Source organism: Epinephelus moara, chromosome 6, assembly GCF_006386435.1.
Source record: "Epinephelus moara isolate mb chromosome 6, YSFRI_EMoa_1.0, whole genome shotgun sequence".
NCBI lineage: Eukaryota > Metazoa > Chordata > Actinopteri > Perciformes > Serranidae > Epinephelus > Epinephelus moara.
The window spans coordinates 183,130-199,254 of NC_065511.1; the positions used below are offsets into that span (position 1 = coordinate 183,130).

Genomic DNA, 16,125 nt, shown 5'->3' on the forward strand with positions numbered 1-16,125 from the left:
GTATCTCCGAGTGTGAAGTGCTCCCTCCTCCACTCCTTGCTGAAAGCACCCTGCAGTAGCAGCATGGTAATTCTGCTCCTCTATCTTTCCTCTGCATCATGTTTACCTAGCAACAAGCATCACCCGCGGCTGGCCATCCCATTGGTCATTTGAAAACGCACCGGGGACCAATGGCAGGGCTGTTGCCATGGTACAGTGTATAGTTGCCGGGTGGAATTTTGCTGCAAGGCACGTGAGTCTCAGAGTCTGCTTGCCTCCTCGCACTGCCGTTGTAATCTCCGCTGTCTGGTCGTTAGTACAGCTGAACGTGATTTGGTGGAAGCTTGTCAGAAATTCTGTGAAGGAAATAATACTAATCAGTAATATAGGCACAGCAATGGGTTTCACAACTATCAACAGCCAGAGAAAGAAAAGCGGCTAAGCAGACAACAGGGACTGATAGTCCACTGATAAGAAGCTGCTTTTCTGACAATACAATATGCTGTATCACTACCTAACATGTACTGGAGCAGGATTTGAGCTTATATCCAGGCTTAAAGCTATCAGAATGAGCTTTAATGTTTTCAGTCAAAGAAACCCCAAATCAATAAAGCTATTAAGAAATTAAAAAAAATAGGCTAACATGGCTCAGAATGAGTTTTAAATTGCTGTAAAAAAAAATGTGATAAGAATTTGGACAATGATGATTTACGATGGGACAATTTCCAGCACAAAATAGCTTTATTATAGTATAGTATAGTAGCTATATGATAGTATATGATGATAGACATGAAGTGGTTATTCATTATATGCACTAATGTGCATTTATTTATTACTGCAAATTACAGCTGTCCCAGGACACTATATTTACTGTCACTGGGAATGTTGTCCACATTTACATCTAAGTTTTTCATTAAAACTCTTTGAAAATGAATTTTACTAAATGATTCAAAATCATACCTGTTGTGATGTGAAACTGGTAACTCTTTTCAGTGAAATGAGATTTTAATACAGGGCACTGAGACATCATTTATATTATAAATATATTTAATAGGTACCAAAATATTAGTTAAGTGATTTCCACACTAGATACAAATGTTCCTTTATTCCTTTCACCATGGGGATTGTATTGTCATTCCTACATTTTTGTTTGAAAAAACTCAAACCCCCTCCAGAGGAACTACGGATCAGTTGTGTAGGATAGCCATTGCATACGTTTATACTATATGACCATCCTGTCATCCCAGCACACACACACACACACACACACACACACACACACACACACACACACTTCACCTGTTGGTCATCTGTAATTGTGCAGCTAAGGTAATTGTGGGGTTTGCATGGCATGATGAGGGGAGAAAGGTTTCTCCTCAGTGCAAACACATATAACACAATAGGCTATTGGAGAGCTGACTGAGAGTAGTCACACTCTGTCTCCTTGTCTCTCTGTACTTCTGTGTGCCCAGCCACCTTCTGGCTTCCTGTTTGTTGTGTACCTGATGGCGTGTCTGCTCATGAAGAAATCTAGTTGACATAAAATCAAACAGAGTGTGGTACCAGTGGTTCAAAATGGTATACACTTCCGGTCTCCTAAGTGGGCTTGATCATCTTTCCCTCGCATCCCCCCACCTTGTTTGTAAGTGTTGTAAACTTTGTGTGAATGGATGAAGGCAGATTCAAAACAATACAACACTATATACAATACAGATTTAATGTTTGTTCCTTTTTTTGCCGCTCGTTTTTATCTGCTAGCTTAATGTCTGATATCAACCGAGTGTAAGATTACGTCAGTTGTTGCCAGATCTCGCAAGAATGTGTTGCTAAAACAGAGAGATGTCTCGAACAAAGTTTATTTTCTCCTGTGTGTCTGAAAACATGCCATTTCAGTACCAGAATGTTTGCAAAAGGACTCCCACACACTGTCTAACTTGCAATATATTTACGATGTTTCGGTACTAGACCTTCATCGGGCAAACAATTTTTTGGTCATGAGAAGCCATCTTAAGTAGGGAGTGGTCCTTTCTCCACAACCAATCCCATTCCCGCGTGCAAACAGAGGGACAAAATCATCATTGGGTCAATGAAACACACAATAAACAGAGACAGCAAAAAAACAAAGCTCTCTCTGTGACATCAATCTAAAGTAACCTACATTTCTAAAAGGGAATACAGAATATAGTAAATCGATTATAAATAAATACATTTTATAGATTCCCTTTGTAAGTAGGCTGATAGGGGTATGTGTACATGATAAGTTAAAAACAGACATGTTTGATACAAAAAGAGACATTGTTCATCAAACTATGCATATAATAACAATAATCAAAGTTAATTTTACCCTATCAGAACTCCACACAATTACAATAAATGATAGCGGCAAAAAAGTCATACAAAATATACAAATTATGGCTGTGCCTAATTTCTAAAAAACATGGCATCTGAAAAAAGTTGTATCATCAAAAAAAAAGAAAAAAAAAAAAAGATTTTTTACACTAATCGCCAAGGGCTCAAAAAAATGCAATGCAAATGCATACATATATAAAAGGACAAAATCAGCAGGTCACACTATTAGATGAACATGGTGATATGTGTACATATTCATACGTATCCAGAACTGTCTGGAGCTGGATACAGAAGACCAGAATGTTTAAAAGGGTTGGAAAACTGGGTCTAATATTTACTTCAGTGACTGGGCCAAAGGAAACAGTACTGTACTCATGTTCACTTTCCCCATTTGAATGAATACACTCCGGACCGCTGCTAGTCTCCTAAAGGGGCGGAGCAGTGGCAAAACTCGCATGACACAGACACAGGAAAATAATCTAAAGTGGGCTGTCTCAGTTTAATAGCTGCTTCTGTTTAGAGGCTTTCATGTGTCCTTTGAAGCACATATTTCAGGTTTATTGACTTTGTTTTCAAAGTATTCCCTGTGTTCATTCCCTGTGATTTATTGATGAAAAGTTATAACATGAACTTTTTAACTGTCTAATCTGAACATTTTAGTCATCAGATCAACAGATTTAACCAAACTCAAAATGTTAAGGTAAACATAAAGTAGCAGGTCTTGCCATATGGTCATAAAGTCTATACTTACAGGCTAATTCCCATTGTGTTAGTGCTAGTCCATATACAGTTAAGGTGCCCATGGTGCTGTAGCTTTGTGCACATGCTAAACTTTACTGAAGACCATCTTTTTCTCAAATTAACAAAACAGTCAGTTATGTAAAAAGGATTATGTTGCATATGTACAAGGCAAAACACCTACACAAACTACAGAAAAGTCTCAAATGTAGCATTAGAAATACATTTCTACTGCAAGAAAAGAAATGACAAGTTAAATATTTTGTGAATGTTAATTGTGAAGCAAGTGGAGACGTAATGGGTTGCCTTTTTAATCCATTGGATGGGAGATGATTTTTGTTTATGTCCCCATTCATACTTCTCATGTGGTTTGAGGAAAACTCTCCATCCTGTCTCCTTGTTTGCTTAAACTATCTTTTTCTCTGTGAAAAAAATCATCTGCCTCCTGTGTTAACTGTAATTTCACTGAATTTATAGCACTCATTACTTTTTTCACTTTTAAGATTATTTATGATCTCCGCTGCTTCAGCTTGCAAAGTCCAACTTGTGGTGTGGATGGACAGGCCTCCAGATTCAATGACTATGCTGGCTTTTGCATCACGTGCTGTCTCTAAACCTGTTAACACAGGGCCAAGTTCAGTTTCGTTTGAATAGTAGCTGAGCCTCTCGGGTAGTAATTGCACAGAAAGAGTCACTAAAAACGTGACACCACCTGTTGTCTTCCTATTCAACTGTGTGTGTGTGGCATGTACTTTTCCTTTGCAACATGCTTTACATCCTGGCTCCCACTTGGACCCGATCACTCTGAGCTGGGCATTAGGCATTTTTGAAGTAGACAACCTGTAGTGATTCATCTGCATATGATTACTGTTTATGTGTTCATGGCTGCTGTGTTGTATTGCTCTCTAATATTACTTCTTCCTTGTTTCTGACTTATGTCATTAATGCAAGCCCTATAACTATAGCATGTTATTGGGCCATGCTTTCTTATTTTAGCTGTGACTGGTCAGCTGTTTTTCAGTGTGTGGGAGTGTAGTGATATGAACCATAGGTTCTGGAGCCTGGAGCTTGAGTAGATTACCAAGGAAAGCTGCAGGAACTGGAGTCAAAGCCAGAATGTAGTAACTAAACTTTCAGGGTTGTCCTTCAGAATATAGCTGTTTTGCAAAATGCAACTATACTTTACAGCAGGGACACTCAACTTGTTTTGTCCAGGGGCCACTTTTACAAAATGACAGAAGGCCAGTGGCCAGTAGCAGCAGCCCTGCACGCGTCAGGTGTAGGCAGAGGTATTTCTTGAATTTAAGGACATTCAAGGCTTAGCCTGGATGTTGGGGGGTCTTGGGGATCCTCCCCTGTTTTATTTTTTTTATTTTGGTGCTTTTTGCACTCTGAATTTACATTAAAAGTACAAAAATCCCAGTGTTCATTTATTTTCATAGTGAATTAGAAAGTGGTTGGGGACGCCGGCACCCCATTGCAGGCCAGATTTGGCTCGCGATTTGGCCCGCAATGGGGTCACTGCTTTACATTAAATAAAATATTTCTAAATTACATTTATATAACAAATTGAACAAATGTGTAGTTATTGCAGCTTGACATAATAGGGCTTTATGTACAGTATTAGAGCATTATGGTACATAAACTGTTATTCGAAATGTGTTGCTGTTTCAGCCTGATATGCAAAAGTACAGTAGGCTATTATCAGGGGAGACTTTACCTTTGTACAGTAGGTAATTACAGTAAGCAAGCTTGTGGACTTTTTCACCATCATTTTTTTTAAATTACAAATTAGTGACTGATTAATCTGCACAGGTAAAAGATAAAAATCACATTAAAAAGAAAAAGAGGAAGTGACAAACATTTCTCAGTGAAGTGCGAGTTGTATTTAAGGGTATATTTTCCTTTAAGGAGCCGTCAGCTGGTTTATGACACCGTTGTGTGCTGAGCTGTTCCCAGGCAGCATTGTGCCTGATTTAGCCGGAATGCTCGGATAGCAACAGTAACAACTTTTAGCTTTGGATGGTTTGTGTGGAGAAGTCCCACATCTCAGCTGTAGAGAGTCACTCAGTGACCATGTGCCTCACTCTCTCCCCCGCTCCCCGGCTGGATCCCCGCCTCCACCCCCTCGGTCTCCCCTCCCTCTTTCCATTTCTACCTGACATCTTCAAACTATTTCCGCGTCATTCCTGCCTCGCGCCGTTTGAAGAGGCACAGGGAAACTAAGCCGACCGCCCCTCCCACAGACCCGGCCACTACCCAATTGCAACCAAGGATGGGACTTTATGTAGCCAATTGCATTGCAGCTGCCATCGCGTCGGGTAGCAACAGAGCCCATAGAGGGTGCGTGCTGTGTGAGGGTAGAGACAGCGTCTACCCGAGTACAGAGAAGTTCAAACATTTTCAAAGACTGAATGAACAAAATGAGCCTTTGTGTGCAACATAGCGGCAATAATAAAACATATTTGTCTGCTCATTATTAGTGTAGCTCTGTTATATTTGCCTGAGTCACATAAAAGGTTTTATAAACTGCTATAATCAACGTTGGTGTTATCTTAAACTGCGTCCACTGAAAACTTTGTTGACCAACGATTGTTGCAGTTAAAGGGCAGGCTGTGCATAGAGACATACATTTGTCACAGATGAGGGAAACACAGTTCAAATTATCAATATAGGCCTCCCCTCGTCCCTTTCTCCATTCCTCGCCCTCTACCCCGGTTCTCCATAACACTGCACAATGTGCTGGGTGGAAGCAAACCACCTTTTTTCACGTCTTAAACTGTATTTAATTTCAATTAAGGTTACTTTTGGTTAACCTTTAGAAAATATTTACAATGCATTTTTGAATGTGATTCTGTCAAGTGTCAGACTAATACACGTAGAAAAGTAACACTTTTTACTGACCTTGTAATAAGTGGTTAAAAGTATGTAAGTTAGCAGCCTGTCAAACGTTATCCATAAAACTGGATAACGGGTTTAAGTAAAGGTTGTCTATGTATGCGTGAATATAAAGTTCCAGTATATATATCCCGCTGTTACTATAAATGGCCAGGACAGCAGAGGTCTACTCGGAACAGACTACTGTGGACAGAGGGAAGGCTACTGCCCCGTTAACTCAGTTGAGTTGTTGATAATGCTGCATAATCAGTCGGCATCTGTGTGATGTTTAATGTGAAATTCCTCGTGAAATGATCCATAATGTGGCGTTTTCGTCCTGTATGTATATCTGTCCTGGTTTTCTCAAAGCTGTGTGAAGCTGCGCCAGACAGAGAAGCTCAGACCCCCGCCACAGGCATATGGTATGGTCCCTATCGCAGGGTGGGGGAGCTGTGTGGGAGAGCAGCACAGATTCTGTCTAACGGAGAAGCACGGAAAGGGAAACGGGCGACAAACATGAGTCTCAATCGCCCTTGTGAAGGTTTCCACCTTGATCGAATAAAAATTCTCCCCCAATTCTGAGAAGGATTTGATAAAGAGGACTTTTAATGTGAGAAAGGGAGCGAAAGGGAGCGAAAGCAAGCGGCAGAAGAGGCGCCTCCAGAAGCGATCAGAGGCGTCTGACAGCGAGCTCAGGAACTTCACTGGATTTGCTTTTTTAACTTTACTTTCAGACGACTCTCAAGTTTTGGTTCGTTGCTGTTCGGACGTTGTTTGTGGTTTAACTTTAGTGTGTTTACCGCGAATGCTGACTTTTTCCTGGATCTAGTCATGTTTTGGTAAACACAAGACACTGTCGGGGACTGGAAGTATAATGCAGGCCGTCAGCGGCTTGTCCAGTGTGTCTCTTCAACACGGGTAGACATTTGGCATCTAACCCTACATACTGGATCTAAACTTTTGTCTCCCCAGCTTTATCCAGAAGGGAAAGAGGTGTGCAGTTGAGGTGCAGTGTCCCGCTTGTAGTGGTACGTCACTTTGTTCCTGCAAACCGTCCGTCAGTGTGGATATCCACTGACGTTCTCTGGAACTTAACGTCTCTGTAAAATCAACAGCGGACTGGTTTGTTTACACGTGTTTGTGCAACTGCTTGTTGTCACAGAAACATCCTGTGTAGTGTGTGGGGATTACATTATTGGCTGGCTTTTTCAAAGGGCTCCTTTTCACCCTGGAAGAGGCCAGCCGCTTTCTGCCATAGACCGGTGAAGTGGAGCTGAGTGACCGTGACACACACACACAGGCTTGGAGGATCTCTGGCTGTTTAGGCTCTGTGGCATTGCCAGTGGAGGGCTGTGTGTGTCACTGGATTAATCTGAGTGGTAACATCACTCTACACTGCCCTACTCTGTCCACTGACGAGTCCCCCCATAAAGCCCCAGTAATTGGAGCTATTTTTAGCGTAAGGGATGGGGTAAAAGCAGGCAGCTGGAAACCCAACTCCCCTCCACCTCCTTCTCTTCCACCCCTTCTGTCACACTACCCCACTCAGCCCACCTGGCAGTATGCTGGGCGAGCCTGGTTAGCACAGACTTGATTTGCAGCCACTTAATATTTTTTACAGGTAGTCTGGAAGAATAACAATTGGATGAACTTATTCTGCTGAATAATAAGAGATTTGTTGGAACTATACTGACCATGGAGTCTTATTAACCTGGGAATACTAACTGTACTCTGTTCTACTGGTTAAGGCTGCAGTGGACACACAAACCCTGTACTGGATTACTACTAAGATGTCTGAAGAAGTATTAGCTGTGTACTTTTGGCTAAACCTTCCCTGGATTAAGTAAACCCATCATAAGCAAGTAAAGTCTATGCCTTTACCCCTTGGACATTTAGCTCAAACTCTTAAGCAGAGTAGCTGCTCGTTAACATACTGTAATAGAAGAAAGACCTACTTTTGACTACTTAGAATATCAGTCACCAGCGATCTGGGGAAGTACAAACCTCCAGCACACAGAAAGAATGCATGGAACTGCCGGAACCAACGAAACAAAAAGCTAACCTAATTAACCAAATATTCTATTCCCCCCACTCCCCATACCCAGAGAGATACAGAATATATATGTAGAATGAGAAATCTATATCTATAGTGTAACTCCACAGAAGACAGAGATTACATTCTATATATTTTTACTTCAGAGAGACAAGCTGCCTGTACACCAGTTGGTTGCCTTAGAAACCACAGTCACAAAAAAAAAAAAAAAGAAACAAGCCAGGGAAGACGGTGCCTTTTGATTGGTTGGTCGGTTTCCCACCAGTTCAAGATTTAGTTGGATGTAAACAGTTGAAGTGAACTCTGGGATTGAAAACACATTTAATGACAGACTGAACCTCCACAAGCTCCACCCACGTGTCAGAGCGTTTTGATTGACGGCATTTCCCTGCTGGATTGAACAATTGCCAAGCATTTCCATGGTGATCACGTCATCATCTGTGGAGGACAAGACCGTGCCCTCTTGCAGGATGGTCCAAACAGAACCCTGGATCACCTCTGCCCTGCTGCGCAAGAACAAGAGTCAGTACACACTCATGCACACTCACACAGTCCTACCAATGAAAATAGGGAAAACTCTCTTCCGTACTTCACTGTATAACCACGGGTGTACATGAGTCTATTGTCATGGTAGTCTCTGTATTCATACTTGTGTGCATGTGCATGTGTATCCTTTTTAAAAAGTCAAATATGTGGCAATATTGCATTCGACTTTCATAGCCTCCATGTATGGACAAATGGACAAAAACACTCCAGATGTACAGGCCAGGATGAGTTGCATGTGTAAGTGATGTGAATATTGTGATAAGAGTATTTGTGAATATTTGATAGAATTATACCAAAATTCTTCTGGATTTGGCCATATTTACATTAGAAACATGGCTGCAGCAGTAACATACAGTTACAGAACTCACCTGATTCAGACTGTGTCTCACTGGAAGTCGTGAGGTAGTGAGGTGGTGTGCTGAATCCAGCCGTGCTGCTGCTTGTTGCCTGACTTGTAGCTGTATTCAGACATACAGTACATCCATACTGTTACACCACTGCTTTAAGTCTGTTGTGTCATTCTACTTCATATAAAGTAGGCACTGTACAAACAGACTTTATTTTATTTGACCTACATTTACTGTAATTAGTAACAAGGTTAAACTGGAACATTCAATAGTAATAATAATGACATTATAATAATAATATGAAAAACAACAACAAAAATAATCATAAAAATGACAACATAGCAGTGTATCAGAGACCACAAATAATTGGCTAAACTTATATTCTTCAGCGAGTGGAGGAGATGTCAGAGAAGGTCCCTCTGCAGCAGCTTCTCTGGGTTTCTTGTTCAAATATTTTCTCAGTGCATCTTGACAGCTGTAGAGTAGATTTACCTCTTACTGTACAGTACAAGCAAAACATGTAGCTGCAGCAGACAGACCATGACTTGCACCAGTTATGTGTTCAACATAACATAAATTATTATCTAGTTGTGATTATGCATTTCTAAAATAAAAGAGGTTGCACTACAATTATATAGTCACACATTAGTTTTACAGTTGTCCCTATTTGTTATCGAATTTCAAGCAAGGCGCACTATGCAGCCAGTAGTTAACCAGATAAAAACAGCAATAAACCAGCTCAGCAGCTTAACTCAATCCTTGGCAGCGATCACATCATTATCTGGGTGCACTTGAGGGCTTGGAGGTCTTTTCATGATGATAACCCAATAATTTGACAAATTATGACCTCTTGTTGTCTGTCAGTCACAACTGCTACCTACCTGAGATGCGCACAGGTAACTCGTCCCACCCCCCTTTCCCACAGTGACGTGACTGAGCACGGTGCAGGACAAGTTCAGGGCCAGGTCAAATAATGAGAAACAACAGGGGTGTTGTTGTTGTTGTTTACTTTTTCTTTATTTTTTTCAACACAGAGTATGAGGAAAGGGCACCAGTCGGGGCTGCAAATTATTATTAGTATTTATTTTATTTTATTGGCTGCAAATTATTATTAGTATTTATTTTATTTTATTTATTCTATTTTATTTTATTTTTTTGAGGGCTTGGAGCTGCGCCCCCGCCAGCATGTGACGCCCTAGGCGACCGCCTATATGGCCTATGCCAAGAGCCAGTCCTGATGTCACGATTGTGGTGTGTGTATGATAACTTGTTGCAGCGGTGCTGTGTGTGTTGGCCTGTGTTCCCATTGAGTGATTAAGTTGAAGTTTGTAATGCGCGTGTGACAGTTTAGCTCTCCATCAACACTGCTTCAGGCTGAAACATCAGAAACCTGAAAAAGCTCAATGCCTGTCAGTGTGACCTGCAGCAGGAAGGACCGCCGTGGTCAGCTTGGCAGTTGTGTTCAGTCAGTCAGCCAGTCAGTCAGTCGGAGACCCTGAGCTGAGGTACAGTATATGAGGATGCTGTCTATGCTGTACAATCATTGTTTGAGCATGATCAGATAAGGTTTGACTGCACAAATTAGATATCACTTTGTTGGACTACAACATGAATCTATGCCAGTGGTTTCCAACCAGTGGTCATGGTCCAAAAGTGCATCTGCATCAACTTTGTCCAGAACAACTATAGTGACGCTATGATTTAAGTTATTGTTGCCAATATTTTAGCATTTCATGCACATTTCTTTGGTTATTTACTTGGATGTTCATACAGTAAGTAAAATGAACAATTGGATGGCTTACTTGTTACACTAGAGTTTTTTTCATTAACTTTAAAGGATGACAAGTACAAGCTGCTTTTTATGGTTTATCTCGTCTGTCAGAACACACATTGTCTATAATAATGCGGTGACGGATCATAGTGTGAATTTATGTATTCTTTGGTTGTATGTGTTTGTGAGAAAATGTGTTGTTTGTATCATAGCAGATTTCCTTATAGATGCGCTTAATGGTCAGTGACTTACAGAGTCTGGGTTGAGGTTAGATGAGCCAAAGCCTCACCTTATCTTCATTTACCTCAGTGGAAAACATATCTGTGATATTTTGACTATTGTTATCAAAATGCTCATTAATGTTTAATGAAAGAAGGTTGCTAACAAGCTGTGCATGTCTGATGTCATTCATCAAAGGCTGGTTAGATAGACTAAGTTAGGGATTCTCAACAACTTGTGGTGCTTGTTTCTTGGCTGCAAAGTTGGTTTGTGACAAAATGCCACATCTCTGACCCCACTGTGTCCTTACTGGGGGCATTTCATGCAAAACACTTCATGGAAATAATTGTCAGCAGTTGAGCCACCCCTTCAGGATGTTGTTGCAATCACTAATTCAACCAATCCCAGTAAATTCTGGGTGACCTTGCAATTTTGTCCAATTACCACAACTTTTCCACAAATTTGATTAATCATTGTAATTTGCCAATCACAGCAGCCCCCCACACACATCATCAAACTCACTTCCTTGTTTCTGCTTTTGCTCCCTGATGTTCTGCTCGAAAGCTGGGAGAAACTGTTTCGCACTACAGCATTGTGGTAGAACACAAATGACATCAATTGACAAAAACTTTTCTACCACAAAACACACATGGAGAATGTCTGAAATGCCCTGACAACAGACAAGACAAATCTCTATGACAGAAGCTATTGCATTGACATCTATTGTATGTGCTGAAAGAATCAAGGTGAGATATATCAAATTAGCAGGTTAGTGGTAATGCTAGTGTATAAATTATAAACTCAGAACAGTGCAGTTTGTTCTCACAGCAAAAATGCTTTTTATTTTTAATAAATTGTGCACAAAAATGGCAACAATTTTTGCAATTTTCACTTGCTCCTGCAATTTCATTGCAAAAAAGCAGGGATCCCCTGTGGCTTAAAAGAGCTACTCATGAGCCACAATGCCCCAGGTTCAGATCCTCCCAGAGGCCTGTGTTATATCTTTCTCACCCTTTTTTCCTGTTATATCTTTACTATCACTGTCTGATAAAGGGAGGAAATGCCTAAATAATCAGAGTCAACAGTCTTTCCTATGTCACTATGTATGAACTTGGGTTCAACACATGTGACCTGAAACTGCAGGCTGTGTGCATTTGTATGTTTTTATGGCACTGTATGTAAATCATCACATTAAAACGGTCACACTTTTTAATTATGTTGTTCACATCAGTTTGTAACAGTGTAACCCTGGCTGGACAGCCTGATAAAAATCCATTCATAGACAAATCAATCATTATCACATGCAAAAAATGTCTACGTTACAAATGTAGAACTGATAGTATAGTATAACTGAATGTATTTCATTAGCCTGGTAAGACCACCCTAATGACATAAGCTCAACATTCTGTTTAAGTCTTTGCATCAGGCCAATTGGGGATCTGCACCTTAGTTGACAACATAAGCAGCCAATCAGGGACTGTGTTGTAGCTGATGATGTAAAATGCAGGCCACAGCTTATGGAACAGAGCCCGAACACTAGCCCTTTTTACACGGAGCTGGTGCTATCCACCTTATTCCTGAGGGCACTACTGTAGAAATGATTATGTGCGCGACTTCCAGTGAGATAGCGGAAGTAGCGGTAAGCTAGTTAGTCCCATACACTGTCTGTGGTTAGTCCCAGTGGCTACTCTTGGTGGCTAACCGCCAACGCTGGTTCTTTTCGAAAGTAATTTGCCTTCAGTTTAGCAAATACTGATTTATTTTTTTAAACAAATATTTAACTAATGTTGTCTTTGCGGAGCTCTGGTACCTGTTGCACTGTCTGTGTCTGTAACGACTAACAAACAGTCTATGAGAAATAATGACAAATGATTAATGAATGAGAAATGAGTTTCATGAGACATAGTGAAAAAGTATTAAATCAGAATTAGCAGAAGAGAATTACACCGAGACTGACAGGTCTGTCACTCAATGTCAGTACATGATATCCCTGTCTTTCCCTGTCTGACTCAACCTACATTAGAAAATTGCTAGCGTTCTTGGTCGAAAAGGGGAAAAAAAACAATAGCTCCTTTTACACTGCCAGATTTTCTGCGAATGTTGGGCCATTTTGCCGGCTTGCTGCAAGCGTATACACACAGAGGCGGAATGGCAAGTTGATCCGAGGCGCCCAATTTTCCGCCTCGTAGGGTAGTCATGTTGGCGGAACCCTTTTAGTTTAAAAAGACCGAGGTGGCCTTCCGCAACAGGAGGGGCTTATGAAGACTTGTGGGAGGAGCTGTTGATGACGCCGCACATGCGAGCCACTGGCGGTGGATAAACAGGAAACAGCTGATAGCAGGAATTAGCGAGCAGCTAGTAGCAAGAGGGAAACGCAAACCTAACAGACACTGTAAAGATGAGCAACTGAGGAGACAAGGAATTGCGCAATCTCCTTGCCCTCGCAAACGAAGAGGCCATTAACCGCCAGATGACGGGGACGGTGATGAACGGGCCGATTTACGAGAGAATTGCCGCCTGACTAGTCGCGGCTTCCCTCCCATGTCACTGTTTACGTCACATGCTGAGCCACACGTTTTGTTACTTGCTCACGCCCCCCCATTGCCCTGAAAAAGGCGCATTCTGTATAAACAAAAAAAGGTAGGCGGCAATTTGCTGCACTCCGATTTTGTTTTTATACTGCCAATGCTGAAAAAAGACTGATTGGGCTTTCCTGCAAATTTGCACAATTCCTATCTAAAAAGGGCTAATGCTTTAGGATGGCTGTCAGAGATGGCAGAGATATGATCACATAATCCCATTTCAATCAATCAATCAATCAATTTTATTTATAAAGCCCAATATCACAAATCACAATTTGCCTCACAGGGCTTTACAGCATAAGACATCCCTCTGTCCTTATGACCATTTGAGCTATAACAGGTGTTTTCCATGTTTTATTTCCCAATTGCTCTTGGAAAGAAGAAAAGAGTACTGTAAACAAACTGTTACCATTGGAAATGACCAGTTTTGGTTTAACGCCGGAAGTCGCACACATAATTCAAGCCAGGTATCATGGGGGCTAGGAATAAGGTGGATAGGGCCGCTATGAAGTCCTTTCTTTATGCCGCCTTTGCATTTTTACACAGAACCAAACGTCATTTCATTTTAGTGTGTGATTTTAGACAGAATGCCGACACAGCTGCTGTTACTCTTTGAGTTAGCTGCTAACTGCTAACAGGTGCTTCTTATAAATGTACGGTGGGTTGCACACAACATGTCACCAAAAGTCACACCTGTGCCTCTCATGATCCCATCCTGCTGGCTGTGCCGTTTATACAGACATTGTTTCAGTGCTGTCAGTATCTTCATTCTTGGCTCAGAGGTAAGACAACTCTGTCCCCCCATTTGGCAATTGTACCTTTTATACAGAATGGCGAGGTGGCATAATAGCGCAATATTCCTGCCTGGAACAGGCAGTGTTAAAGGGGCCACTGTTTGATGAATGAGACATCACTTTGTAAAATCACATTCTCTAGACAGAAAATCTTCCTCTGTATGAAGTTCAATGGAATCTTTGTTGTTCATATTTGAACTCAAAATTGTGCCATCATTAACACAAACAACTAACATACATAGTTCTGGTTTACAACATGTGGGGTTATAATTAGAAGACAAATTTTATCTTGCTGACATCCTCCATGTTGTGTGTATTTTTCTTTTTTATGAAAAGACACTTCATTCACACTATTGCAACGGCAAGCATCGTAGGTCTTTTTTTTGCAGAGGTGCAGACTTATGGAAAGTGCTGAAGGCACCTAAAAAGTCTGTGACAGAGAACTGCTGTTCTGCTGTATTTACCGTGGGACAGCTAAGGATGGTAATCTAGAACCGGTTCCAAATGGTCCGATTCATCACGATCAAATGCCTCCGAGTTTATCAATCCGCTTTTTTGATGCTGACATGGTTTTCTGACAGTTGTGCCTTGCAAAACAGTGATGTGAAACCCATGCATCTATGCTGCTGTAAACTTGCAACAAGAAAGAGTCATAGCAGAGAGCAGGATATAGTCCAAAGCATGGCTTCTTTTCAAGAAGAAAGGTGACAACAGTGCTGCCTCAGGGCTTTACTATGCGACTAAGTATGCCACTCTGTTACGCAAAAGTCGATGTGTGCGATGAATGAAATGAGTGCAGTAGCACCTATGCGATAGCTCTGTGCTGCCTGACGGTGAGGCAGAGCCGCTTCTTTGTTTCAGGTGATGGTTTGTGTGCTTGTTTGTGTGAGGCGAATCAATAGCATCTAAATATTCTCTCATTTCATTTACACTGAGACTAATAAAAGAAATAAGGGGCGTCGGTGGCTTAGTGGTAGAGCAGGTGCCCCATGTACAAGGCTGTTGCCGCAGCGGCCCGGGTTTGACTCCAGCCTGTGGCCCTTTGCTGCATGTCACTCCCTCTCTCTCTCCCCCCTTCACGCTTGTCTGTCCTGTCAAATAAAGGCTAAAATGCCCAAAAAAAATCTTTAAAAAAAGAAAGAAATAACAGTTGCACTGACGCTGAAAATCTGTAGGCCTCCTTTTTTTTTTACACACAAAAAAATGATCAGGAATTGATAAAGAATCGGACCAATGAGCAGAATCAGTGATATGATTTGTATCAATAAATTCTTATCAATTCACATCCCTAGGGAAAGCTCTCACAGACTCATTCAAACCTTAAACTTCCTGCATTCTGCCTTCACTGTGCTTTCATGTGAAGGCACTTCTGTAGTGGTATGAAACTACCACAGCTCACATACAGCTCTGCTGGCCCTCCCTATTGTTACTGCCGGGGTTCTTCTTCTTTTTCCTTTCCTCCTTCCTCTCCATTTTCTTCTTCTCCTCTCTTCCCCTTCTTTTTCTCCTTTTCCATCTTCTTCTCCTCTCTTCCCCTTCTTCCTCTTCTTTTTCATTTCCATGTTCTTCTTCTTTTTTCTTCTCCTTCCTTCTTCTTTTTCTTCTTCTCCCTTCTTCCCCTCCCCCTTTTCCTTCTTTCTCTACTCATTTTTCTTCTTCCTCTTCTCCCATTTCTTCTTCCTTTTCTTCACCTTTTTCTTCCACTTCTTCTACTTGTCCCTTTTCTTCTCTTTTTTCCTTCTCCCTTTGCTTCTCCTTCCTTCTTATTTTGTTCTTCTTTCCCATCTTCCTCTTCTCCTTCTTCTTCTCCTTCTTCTATTTTCCCTCTTCATCCTCTTTTCCCATTTCTTCCTCATCATCCTCTTCTCCT

General features: G+C 41.3%; 1 protein-coding gene across 3 annotated transcripts in view; it reads left to right on the forward strand.

Moving 5' to 3' along the window:
- dyrk1b (dual-specificity tyrosine-(Y)-phosphorylation regulated kinase 1B) overlaps positions 1-16,125 on the forward strand; it is a 159,032-nt gene that overhangs the window by 70,660 nt on the left and 72,247 nt on the right. Inside the window, exon 1 of one of the 3 annotated variants that reach the window (XM_050045779.1) lies at positions 6,418-8,518. The exons of the other annotated variants lie outside the window; for them this stretch is intronic. Coding sequence (XP_049901736.1) covers positions 8,416-8,518 — 103 coding nt within the window. The 5' untranslated portion in view covers positions 6,418-8,415. Of the gene's footprint in view, positions 1-6,417; positions 8,519-16,125 lie in introns of those variants that run through there. 3 annotated transcript variants of the gene reach the window in all.